This window comes from Lissotriton helveticus, chromosome 3_1 (assembly GCF_964261635.1).
Source record: "Lissotriton helveticus chromosome 3_1, aLisHel1.1, whole genome shotgun sequence".
NCBI classification, from domain to species: domain Eukaryota; kingdom Metazoa; phylum Chordata; class Amphibia; order Caudata; family Salamandridae; genus Lissotriton; species Lissotriton helveticus.
In genome coordinates, this window is record NC_136061.1 from 1,931,607,838 (window position 1) to 1,931,620,771 (window position 12,934).

The 12,934-nt window shown below is 42.6% G+C and overlaps 1 protein-coding gene across 2 annotated transcripts in view; it reads right to left on the reverse strand.

Moving 5' to 3' along the window:
* The window catches only part of SPG11 (SPG11 vesicle trafficking associated, spatacsin), a 573,976-nt gene that overhangs the window by 517,007 nt on the left and 44,035 nt on the right, over positions 1 to 12,934 (reverse strand). For both annotated transcript variants that reach the window (XM_078682963.1, XM_078682964.1), the window contains exon 4: positions 7,748 to 7,975. In XM_078682963.1, coding sequence (XP_078539089.1) covers positions 7,748 to 7,975 — 228 coding nt within the window. The remainder of the gene's footprint in view (positions 1 to 7,747; positions 7,976 to 12,934) is intronic.

The following is a 12,934-nucleotide window of genomic DNA, read 5'->3' on the forward strand; positions in this document are numbered from 1 at the left end:
CAATGTGATGATAAACAAAGATAATATGGCATTATGGGCAGACTCGTGTTCACCTTATACCATTATAGATAAATGCATGTGGGAAAATGGGAGCAAACCAACTTTAACTTACTCGAATGTACATCCTAAGGGTTATTGTGGTGTGAAATTTCCCATGCTGGGGTATTTTGATGCTCGAATAACATATAAGGGGAGATCTTGCATGAGTCCAGTTTATGTAGTTGAACAAGGTCGTGCCTTATTAGGATGGAAGGACGCAAAGAAAATGGGGTTAATATTAGATCCCAATCATCCTGATCAAATAAGATTATCTGAAGATTATTTTGATCAAGTTTTGTTAACTGATGACAATTATTCGCCCAAGTGGGAATCTGTATTTCCCAAATTGTTCAGCAAAGATCTTGGATGTTTGGTCAAATTCGAGCACAAAATTATTCTTAAGTCTGATAGCAATCCAATAGTTCATAAAGTGAGAAATGTGCCGTTTGCTTTACGGGGTCCATTAAAAGAGGAGTTAAACAGGTTGTGTGATGCTAATGTAATCGAGCCTATCGAAGCTTCTGATTGGCTTAGTCCTATTGTTTTGGCTCGAAAACCCAATGGAAAAATTAGGATGTGTGTGGACCTGAGAGATTTAAACAGTAACATCTGGGTTGACCGTTATCCGCTTCCACACATAAATGAAATGGTGTCTAGCATTAAGGAGGCCATGTATTTCTCATCGATTGATTTGTCCAATGCTTATCATCAAATTAAATTACATGCTGAATCTAGACATTTGACATCATTCATCACTCCCGAAGGTGCTTTCCAATATCTTAGAATGCCATTTGGTTTAGCATCTGCATCTTCAGTTTTTCAAAGAGTCATGTGCAGCATTTTGAAGGATGAAAAACATGTGCGAATATTTCAAGATGATGTTTTAATTTGGGGTAAAGATTTATCTTCTCATGATAAAAATGTGCATAATGTTCTTCGTAAACTTCAAGATGCTGGTTTGAGTGTGTGTGGTGAGAAATGTAAATTTGGGGTAAAAGAAATTGATTATCTTGGACATACCATTTCCAATGAGTGAGTTAAACCAAAAATGAAATTGTTGGATGCTATTGAAAAAGCACCGCATCCAATTATTAAAGATCAGTTACGCTCCTTTTAAGGACTTGCGGAATATTATTCCAAATTTGTTCCTAATTTTGCCGACAAAGTACATGATTTAAGGTTACTAATGAAAAAGGGGACTTCATTTATTTGGTCCAACTTGTGTCAACAAGCCTTTGACAACATAAACAAGCATTTACAATGCAACGGTCTCGCCTTTGGAAAAGTTAGAGCTATTGGCATTGTAAATGACAACATTTTTATTTATGAGTTGGTTTTGAAAACAGATAAATAAATGGCATTGTCATTTACAATGTCAATAGCTTAATCTCTCGCAAATGCACACACACAAAAGAACACACAGCGCCCCCCCCCCACACACACACACACGGAACAGAGGCCCCAAAAAACGATCACAACCAGGGAACAGGGGGGGCAGAAAAGCAAGCACAACTAGGGAACACAGGGGGGCAGAAAAGCAAGCACAATGAGTGAACAGGGGGGCGCAGAAAAGCAAGCAGTAGAACCCCAGAACCTGGAGATTCTCTGGGGTGGTAAGCCGCATTATACAAGAGCTTCTTGATTGTGTGAGTCCCCTGCCCACTTAAAAGAAATGCTTTTGGATGTTTAGTTTACTTTTAGTTACCAATCCAACTCGGTTCTTTAATAAAAATAAAAGTGCATGCATCATTTTGTAGGCGTGCAAGTGTGTGCGGCTACAAATGACACAAGTAGATGCATCAAAGACTCAGAGGATGTGCAGCGAGGCTAAAACCATTAGCAAAACTAGTAGATCACAAAGGCATGACATATTGGCTTTGTCATTGCTTGTTCTTTCTCTCACTACATTATGTGGCAGTGAGTCCGCTTACTTCACCCGTTGGCTAACTTCACTGTGAGTGAACTGCATTCTTCCCTTTCCCAAGAAACACATCCAAACACATTTGTTTCCTCCAGTGAAAAAGATTACTAAGGCAATGTGCATTTTTTTTAGATTAAAAAAGTATTTTTGCTTTTAGTACTTTTCTTTTTGATTGACAAGGGTCCTGCAGCTTTATCAGCAATAGAGGATTGCATAAATCAAGACAAAGCAATCAACCTGACGCTGCTCTGAACCACATCGGAAGTGCCTGTTGGTGAAGGGAGACAGTTTTAGGAAATGAGGCTCACATTAGACCATGGATTCCCAGCAATCGCGCCCGACACCCCTGCACACCGGCGAGACAAACCACATCAGGCTGCAAACCCAGACGCCAGCATTGAGCAGAGCCAAAAACACGAGAGATACTGAACCACGAACAACGGACAACGGAAGGCGGAACTAACTAATGCTCTCTCCCGTACGGGAAACTGATCTAATGATTGGGGCGTACGGGGGTGTTTTAAAGTGCAATGAGGACAGTAAAACAAGCCGGAGCACTTCACTACTTAATGTGCCTTATTATTGTATTTTTAATAGAACGGTATATTTGTTTTACAGAGCATTAAAAAAAAAAAAGCCCATTACAGTTGCATAAGTACATCTGCTTCTGACATTGCAGTAATAAGCTTTTGTCCACTGGGCTATGTGTGCTACGCTTGAGATTGGAAGCGGTTTGTTTGTTTGTTTTTCTTTGTTTATGTGGGATTTTTAAATCCGGTTTATGACCTGCAGCACAGTATGAAAATTGCAAACTGATATGCCTCGGTACTCTTACAGGTAATACCTTCGGCATTTGTGAGCATGGGGCATAGGATGGTGTCTCTCCTATAAATGCACAGCACATTGTGAACTTGAAACGTGATGCATTGCGTAGTGCATTCGGTTGTGCATTTGGTAGTGTGGAATACGGCGTGGGTGTGGGACAACTGTGTTTATTCTTTAGTAAATGAGCACAATGCGACGTGAAACAGTATAAAACAAGTTGTAGAACCCAGCCTGGTTGGGATGTGCTTGCCTCAATCAGCGAGAGGTCTGTATGTCCGAAGAAGGACCAAAGGGCTTTCCGAGTTAATTCAGCTTTTCTTTTGAATGCATGATGGCATTTCAAAACTGTGTACAGTGGAAATACAAATACTCCAAATACAAGTACTGGAAATTGAAGAAAAAAAATCACCGCCGCAGCCCTGCTCCGTGAAAACCGGAAGTCAGGCACTTTTGGCTGAGACGGGGCGGGGCCTGCAATCCGGCAGGAAGTCCCGCCCGCCGCCGCCGAGGAAGAAGTGAAGCCGGCCGACTGATGGCCTCTCCGCAGCCCGAGTGTTGCAGGGCTCCCAGGTGCTGGAGGGAGCCCCGGAAGTGAAGTCCTGCCCCCTGGTGCCGCGACGAGACGAGACGCCGCAGAGAGGAGCCCGATCCCCAGCAACAGCCCAGTGAGTGCCCGACCAGCGCTGCAGAGGAGACACGGAACACGCCGAAAGAGCCCGGTAAGTGGGGGGGGGGGGGTGGGGGTGTAGGCACGTGTGTCTGTGTGTGCGCGCGTGGGTCTGCGTATGTGTATGCAGTGTGTGTGTGTATGTGCGCATGCGTGAGTGTGGAGTGTGTTTGCGCATGGGAATGAGGCACGAGAGGGGCACGGCGCCGTGCGCGCCCACGAGGTGAAATCTGCGCTCGTGCACCCTCTCGTGTCCACATTCCCAGAAACGGGTGACAATAGATGTCTTCGTAGACTAAGCAATGCTTTGCATTGCTTACGTCTAGCTCGACCTAAAAAGGACATTACCAAAGCTGTTGCCTTAAAACCTTATGATCCTAGTCATACCTCTATTATTGTTGTTGATTCAAGTGCATATGGTCTAGGTGCTGTTCTTATGCAAAGAGACAATGATGGTGTTGAACGAATCATTGCCTTTGCTTCTCACACACTTAAAGGTGCTGAACCCTCCTATTCGGTGATTGAAAAAGAGGCTTTAGCATGTTGGTGGGGGGTGGACCACTTTAAGACGTTCATATGGGGAACAGCATTTGAACTATGGACAGATCATAGACCTCTCATTGACATCTTCACTACAAAAGGCGCTGCTAGAGCTACACCCAGAATAGCGAAATGGTCTTACAGACTACAAGAGTATAATTTCCAAATAAAATATGTACCAGGTCACAAAAATATCAATGCAGACTGTTTATCGCGTCTTTCTTTGTTGTGCGACACGAGTAGTGTAGAGGAGGACAAAGACGAGTGGTTAGTAGCTAGCGTTGAGGGATCATGCAATGATGCACTGAATGAACAGGAATGGATTGAAGCTGTAGCCAAAGATGATGTGTTTCAACATTTGATCAACAAGTTACGTGTTGGTATAGATCCATCATCTTTGAACAAGACTGAGCTAGCTGACTATAAAATGGTTTGGGGAGAATAATCATATGTCGATGGTATTCTTAGGAGAGGTGACAGATTAGTTGTGCCTTCATCATTAAAGGAAAAGATGTTGAGTTTATTGCACGAAGGACATAGTGGTATGACCAGCATGAAAAGGAGAGCTAGAAATGACTTTTGGTGGATTGGCATGGACAAAGATATAGAAAGATGTGTTCGTAGTTGTTTGGCGTGCATGTGTAGTGATAAATCTCACAAATCCCAGGAAACTACCATATCTGCAACCTCTTTTCCCGACAAACCATGGGACAAGGTCGCTATTGACATAAGTGGTCCTTTTCATGTGAAAGGAATTGAAGACAAATATGCCATAGTTTTAATGGATTTTCATTCTAAATGGCCTGAAGTTGCCTTTGTGAAAGCTATCAAGGCTTCCACCATAATTGATTTTTGTGAGGGAATTTTTCGTAGAGAAGGATACCCTAGTGTGATTTTATCAGATAACGGTCCACAGTTCGTGGCAGGTGAATTTGCTGTCTACCTTAAAATGGTTGGTGTAAAACATAACACCACCTCTGTGTATAATCCAAGAGAAAATGGTTTAGTAGAGAGATTTAACCGGGTTTTGAAAGAATGTATCCAACTAGCTAACAACAATGATGACAACTGTAAAGATGCTGTCAAGGACATGTTATGGTGTTACAGGAATACTCCCCATACTGCCACTGGGATGTCTCCGTTTTTTCTATTAAAAAAACGTGTGGCAGGGTCTAAAGTTAAACCTGCTTGGAAGTCCAAGAGTGGTAACACGGTGATTAAAGACGGTAAGGATATCTTGAGTAAAGTACAAGGGTATCAGGAAAAATATGTTCAAGATCATAATGTTAGAGTTAAGGCATCTTCAAAATTGTTCAAAGTTGGTGAATGGGTACGCACACAACAAATGGGGAACAAAAAACCTGGTTCTTCCAAATTGTCCAAACCAAAACAAATTGTTTATACGGTTGGCAATATTGTTAAATTGGATGATGGTAAGCGATGGAATGTGAGAAGTGTAACGAAATGCAATGATTTGGAGTGTAAACATTATGCAAGTCAAGAAAATATCAATGCAGAATCTATCTCTGCAAAATCTTTAAATTCTGCATCAGATACAGATGTAAAGGGGAGATGCATTCGTCCTAAATTCAAACCTATATGGATGAAAGATTATGAGTGTTCTTAGTTGTACATATCATTTTGTGGTAATTTTATAGGAAGGAGAATATGTTATGTATTTTATTTAACATGTATGTTATTTATTTTTTAATTTCATTTCTTTATTTCAAATCTTCTTGTGTTGTGTACGAAAGGAGGCATGTTACATTTTGTGTTAAGTAAGAAGGGAGATATGTTATATCTTAATAATGTCGTGTGTTTCCTTTAAATATCTAATGTTGCAATGCAATGCTTACTGGATTCTAGAATGTGGAATCCAGGTGGCAGATGAGAGAAAGGTACGGTTACTGAAGGAGTTGGTCCTTGGTTGCCTATGGGGTTGAATTAATGAATAAACCTTTTTATACCACAATCCACTGTACCTCAAGTCATTTCACTTTTTATCTACTATCTACAGGTCTTTAGTTGTCTGTGCAGTTGTTAAATCAAGATCAGACTCCTGTAACTGCCTCTGCACTGGCTTAGAAGCCATCCAAATTAGGACAAGAATCACAGTGTAAAGGTAGGTATGGAGGGTTGTACCTCCATTTGAATATACTTATACATGTTTTTGCAATTCACAAAAGTTCTCGTACTACGCCTGGAAAGCTGTGCCAGATGCAACTTTTCAGATTTACTACTGGTAAGATCATGGAAATATTCCCCGAACTCCGGTTTCTTTACTTCAATTGTGGAAAAGGAAAGTTGTGTACAAATACACATTTTTTCTTCCCTTTTGTTTCTCCAAAGGGAAAACTTTTCACCCCTTGAGAAACTCTTCTCCCACAATATCTTCCATATTTGGCTGTGATCTGTTCTCCTTTCCAACATGGAAGAGGAGTTACTCCAGCATTTTGTTGGAGTAAACCTCCAACCATGACCAAGGTGGGAAACGATCAGATCGAAGTTTGAGTATGTCCAGAACAGTACAAGTTATGGACGGTCACAACGTATAAGGCTAACCTGCCTTGTTCTACCCACTCCCCATTCCTTGTGGAGGGTTTACCACTGTACAATTATTTTTGCACTTTCCTGACAGGAGTAAATGAAGGTATTTTCAGCCGTAAACACATTTACAGCAGTATATGCCTTTATGAATCACACCCTTTGTCATTTGCAGAGAGCACAGACTGTAGTACTTTGGCTCATCATTGGCCTAGGTATGAGAAAGCATGTGTTGCAGGCCAGAGGTTCTCTCCTCTTCAGAGGCTGCTCCTCAGTGCCTGAATGTGCTTTAAACAGACTGGATATATAAATGTCTGAACAATGTGGAACTCCAATATCTGTCCAGCCACATTGTTCAACACTATCTTGCACATACACTTTGTAGCCAGGATAAAAGACTTCCCTGCTTACCCATATAAAAGTGAAATATAAGAGTGGCAGAAGTTTCTTTCTTCAAGGGCATTGTGGATTCTCACTTCTACAAGAATTGGATAGAAGATCCATGCAATAAATGATATACCATAAATTCCGAGCAAAGAGAAGTTCTCAATTTCATGAAGTTTTCTTCTCTTTAGGCTTTCATTTTCATTCCCTTTTAGGGAAGGGTACATTTTTTGTGTGTGCTATGTGAAATTGTGTGCATGTCTGATTTCAGGGTTGTGGGTAATTATTGTAAGGTAGAGCCAATCTTGACGCAGATCGATACTACAATGCCATGGAGTGTCCCTCTAAGGTGTGTTGCAACCGGCGTGTTTCTGTATGGTTGTCTTATGAGGTCAGCAGGAATACTGCTTACAGTTTTGGGACTTGGACCTCTCTTTTGTTGCTCTAATGCGGGTGGCTGTATCATTTTATTTATTTACAATAAACGTCATGCATTTGATTGTCTTTCACATACATTTGCATCACAAAAGAATCTTTCCTCCTGTCTGTTGCACAATTAGTACAAAACTAGTACAGATGCTAAACTTTTCAGATGTTTTAAGATATGGTATCCCGTACCTAATTTGCAGATTGTACACAACCACAGTCAGCCAATACAGCCATCCTAATGTCATCCATTTTATCAAACATCTGCTCATCTGAAGTAGACAGAACTGAACGAACAGTTATCTCTTCGTAGCAATATACAAACTCCAAGGGGCATGAGAAAACAGACATTTTTAACAGCTCTGCACAACACTTGACATTACATGTGTCACAAAGGATACATATCCAGCCTGAGCTGTCCAACAGAAACACCAGGCCCCTGCAGAGCTGCCCATCAACTACGCGAGAGGAAACATCTGGGGACAAGCTCAAGGGCAAGCAGCACAAAGATACTGCCTCTACGCCACCTTCAGGGATGCCAAGCTGTGCAAGGACACGGTCATTCACAAGCAATGAGAAGCAGCGATTTTCAAATGCTAGGATCCGGACAGACTGCAGACATGGAAGACCTGCGGGGGATAAGCATAAGGCACTGTGAGAAACCTGTACTGAGAACATCATTTGAAGAAGTAAGAAATCACATCATGCTGTTGTTGAAAGGTGGAACCAAAGGGGAACAGATATCCACGGAGAAGTGGCACACTAGATACTGAAAGCATACTTGGACCAGAAATTTCCCCACTTCCATCCCAGCTGCAACACCAGCACTCCAACTCTGTCTTTGCTCACACAACATGTGCGTCCTTGGTATGAGTGACTGTGATAATTGTGGCCCATGGCTACGCAGGTATAGTGCCTTGTAAGAAGTGGGGAAAACGCACTCAAGTTAGAACATTTATTGGTCTTATGGCATCTTTTAATCAACCTTTAAGTAAGCAAGAGTAATACATGCAGACAAATACAACAAGTATTTTCACCTCTTCCTGAAGTCTTGTTGCTAATGACCATTTCCTGATTGTAAAGACATATAGGGTAAGAAGATACAATGGACACAAAAAGGTGGAGGGAAAGCTTCAAGGAAAAGAGTCCACACACATCCTAACGTCACTCCGATAGGACATGTGACACCAATCAACACAATCAGAACCACAGTTGTAAAACAAAAAAGTTATCTGTGGTATTCTCTGCATGAGCTTGCTTGATTCTGGAACAGAGCTCATATGGAGAATGCAAGGGGGAAGACAGTTGGTGGGGATGGCGCAGATCGGTTCTTAGCAGAGTTGTGAGGCCCCAGTTCCAATTTTTACTTCCAGAAATAAACCACATGATTAAGGAGCACCCAGGATCCTGTATGGTTTGTTATGCAACTTTACTGCCTTGTAACACTGGTGACAACTGGGAGTGTTCAGGAGCCTCAGAAACACCTGCATGACTGCTGTTGCCGTTGAGCTGCCCTTTGGACATGTCGGGACATTTGGTGGTAGGAGTTTTGTTCTTGAATTCTGGTCAGTATTTAAGTATTTTGTGTTCCGTCTCCCATTTCAGCAGACTTTCTTCTGACTGCTGGCATGGGGGAGAGCTTGTGGCTATTGATTTATCTGCGGCAGTGTCTGGAGCGCAGAATGTGAAGGAAACTTTCCAGCGTGGTACAGATACCACAGATCTGACCTCAAACTAAAAGGGTGGTGAGTACACCCCCCTTATTAGGAGCCATAATGCGCTCATAAGCACACCCTGATCCTGACGAAAGCCTCTAGAACATCTACGAGGCTGAAACATGTTGACCAATACCAGTGCGATAGATCAGTAACTGGGTCTATACACGCACGACTATCTTTTTAATTTCCCACATCACAACTTTTTTAATAAAAACACGTGTGACAAGTGGTGTATGGAATTTTAACTCACTTGATCAGAGCACAAGCACACCCTCTCTCTTTTTTATTCCTGGCCACTACTGACAAACCTGTTGGTCTTCCTCCAGGCGGAGGTTAGCTTATTGACAAAGAAAAAGACCCTAGGATAATGCTGTTACAGTACACCCTGACGGAGAACCAAGATATACCGCCAACTGCCTGTGTACGTATATGAGGTTTTTTTAAAGACGGTTCCCATACAAACAAAAACCCTGGTTATACAGGACAAGAAGGTCCATTCACCCCCCTCTTTGAGTTTTGTACAAACCATTGGAAGCCGAATGGATCACAGCTTCTTCTTCCCTCCTCATTGATGATTAAGTTAATATATAGAACCACACATAATCCTGTCTCATCAATGTCTCCTATGAATTACTGACAGGGAGGAAAACTGGTTGCAAGTTAGTGCCATGGTGGTTAAAGAAAAAAAGTAACAGTAACTCAGTGGTGGGTTACAAGAGGATTGTGGAAAAAAGGGGCGTATAAAAAAAAGGATGGATGAGAAAAAAAAGGTACACTCAGTAAACGGTTGGTAGAAATGGGTGATTGCGTAAGAGCGAAACATGGTATAGATGCCAAAAAAGGGACAGCTAAGTGATCTGGTCCTGCAAAGGTAATCGAGTGTTTCAGGAATGCTGAGAGAATGCAGGATGTAGCTGTATGAAATTTATCAAGAGTATCTTTGTATAACGATTGCAACCAGCATAAAGAGGTGTTGGAAAATACATTTTGCCACAAAGAAGGGGTAATTGTCTTGGATGACAGTAATGTGTTCTTGGATGTTGCAATTGATTTGGGTAAGAGCGTGGTCAGTGGAGATGATTGGTCTAAGGAACACCGAGAAGTGAAGAAAAGCTTTCGCACTCGATGTATGCCTGCAAAGTTCAAGAATTATTTGTTATGATACTTCATGAAGATTCTATTAATATATGTGTTATGTTATCTTAGTGATATTTATGGAAGCAAAAAATGTATCGGAGAGGCTTTGATTTAATTTGCTATGCTTGCACTTAATATTTCCATATAACTTATTATATTTTGTCTTCAAAACCACAACAAGAAATCACTAATGCCCTTATTACAAGAGTTTCAGGACTCCTAATGCAGTAATACTGCATCCAGGACTTTAGGCAGAACGGGGGTATTCATTCATACAGTACAACACTATTGCTTGTTTGACTCTTAAGAATTGGAATTAACTGCCGGAATTGTTGTTCCCACACCGATTCGCACATGCTTATTCCCCATTCTGCTTTGTTTTCATGGACATAGCTCACAAGTTTTTAAGTGGTGAAATGTGCATTTGGAAACCCTGAAGTATACAATATCTCAGGATCCTGATTTGGGTGAAAACTCCTTTTTTTCGTGCCAATGTAAAAAGGAATAGGGGGAAAATAATACATCCATCTCACTAGGATATGGTACTATAATCAAAAGGATAGAAAAAGCTCCCTAATCCTAGCATGCGATGTTCTTCCTATTTCACAAACATTTTACCTGACACAGGCAGGTACAATTCAGGGGTGTGGAATTCCTATAGCGTGACGTCCAGGACATGAGGATTACTTTCAAGGACAAGAAGTTGTGATGTGTATTCACTCCAATGGATGAGTAGAGTCTTCTGCCCTAGTGCAACTAGTGTAGGCGAAAAGGCAGTAAGTCATGCACCTCTTCACCAGGGAGGTAGAAACAGGTCATATAGACGATCCCCACCGAGGCTGAAAGTGTAACCGTGGCATGTTCTAAAAAAATTGCAGTTGTACAACATGATAGCCAGTTGCGCCACCCAGTGCGATAATGAAATATCCAGATATTTTGAGGTATGCGAGATGCGGACAGGCAGATAGTACTTTTATCAAATTTGTTTTACTTTTCCTGCCTGTGCAGGCAGCATGGGGGAATCGAACCACCTTACCATGCTCCTCCTTTGCCTGTCAATTCATGGCAAGACACTGCGTAACTAAATGGGTGGTTAGTACCCACAGGTTACCCGATGCATTCTACGTTCTGTGCGGGGTGCTGCCGAGCTCCTGGCGCACTGGATATCCCCATCCCATCCCCTTCCAGTCTTAGAGATGCCTTTCCATGGCTGGTCCAGTCTGCCTCATTAACCAGTCACTTCTCATTGTCACTGCTCTTTCCTAACACCATCACTTAAGGCCATAGCACACTATATTCCCTGCCTCCTCGTCCCCGTACAGATCACACTCCTTGCACCCTTTGATGGGTTCATCCGCTGTGCTTTAGAAGTTTAATTCTAATTAAGATTTAACTTGGGTTCAATACGTGGGTTTCTGCACTAATTGTAATATTTGTCCGATTCCAGTTGCCCAGCCTGCACCTTTCCACTCTGGTACACTGTTGTAATCCAAAAGAAGTCCTAAGGTAGCCATGACGTAGGTTGTAGGTAAGAGGTTTATTAAGCGGTTACAGAATGTCTCACTCATCCACTCCACTCCACTCCACTCCACTCCACTCCACCAGGCACTCCACCAGGCACTCCACCAGGCACTCCAGCATTCCACTATCTCATCAGGCATTTTAACATTCCACACACATCACATTCATATTGGCTAAGAACCAGGGAACAGGTAGCAAAGGGAAAGGATGCAAAGCAACAATACACACTACAACATACACCTACAGACACTCTGTCCACTTTAGTTGAACTTCAGTGCAGCACCAGTGCCGGTTTCCAGCTCCCTACCCAGGGCAGTCTCCTTTTCTCGCTTGATGCTTTCTTTACCCATCTTTCACATGTATGCAGGCTCGACCTCGTCCAAGCCAACCAGATTGGCTCCTCTTCCCACAACAGCACCAGTACTGATGCATTTTTATTCTCAGAGCTCTTCACAGTGCTGAATTTAATGACACCGAATTTATTAACATCTGGAGAATGAAAAGATGAGATCTGCAGGTCGCGCTAGATGTCCGTGCAAGTTACAGAGTCATTTTGCCCATGTGCCTCTTTTCTTTTCTAGCTTGCCTCTGTGTAGCTCAAGCCAAGGCTGCAGTCTTCCTTCTTGTGCCCTGGTTTAGTCCGCCACTCTACCTCGGTCCAGAGATCAGACCACCCCAACCCCTGTGCACTTCTTCTGTGGCGCTCTACTTTGTGGTCAGTCCCACCTTTAAGTTTCTTCTGTTTCCTTTGTTTCCAACTCGTCCTCCAGTATTTCTGCCCTAGACTCTTCCCTTCAGCCATTTCAGTTACTTCCACACCTTCCTCCACTCGTGTTTCACTATACTACTGTACCCATGCTGTGGGCAGACCCTTGCTCACCCACACCTTCCTTCCTTGTGTTTCACTATACCTCTGTACCCTTGCTGTGGGCAGAGCCTTAGTCTTCCACACCTTCCTCCCCTATTGTTGCACTATACCTCTGTACCTATGCTGTGGGGTAGGCCCTTGCTCTCTCACACCATCCCCCCTTGTGTTTCACTATACCTTCGTATCCTTGCTGTGGAGCAGGCCCTTGCTCTCCCACACAGTCCTATCCTAGTGTTTCACTATACTTCTGTACCCTTGCTGTGGGGTAGGCCCTTGCCCTCCCACACCTTCTTGCCCTAGTGTTTCACTATACCTCTGCAACCTTCCTGTGGGGCAGGCCTTTC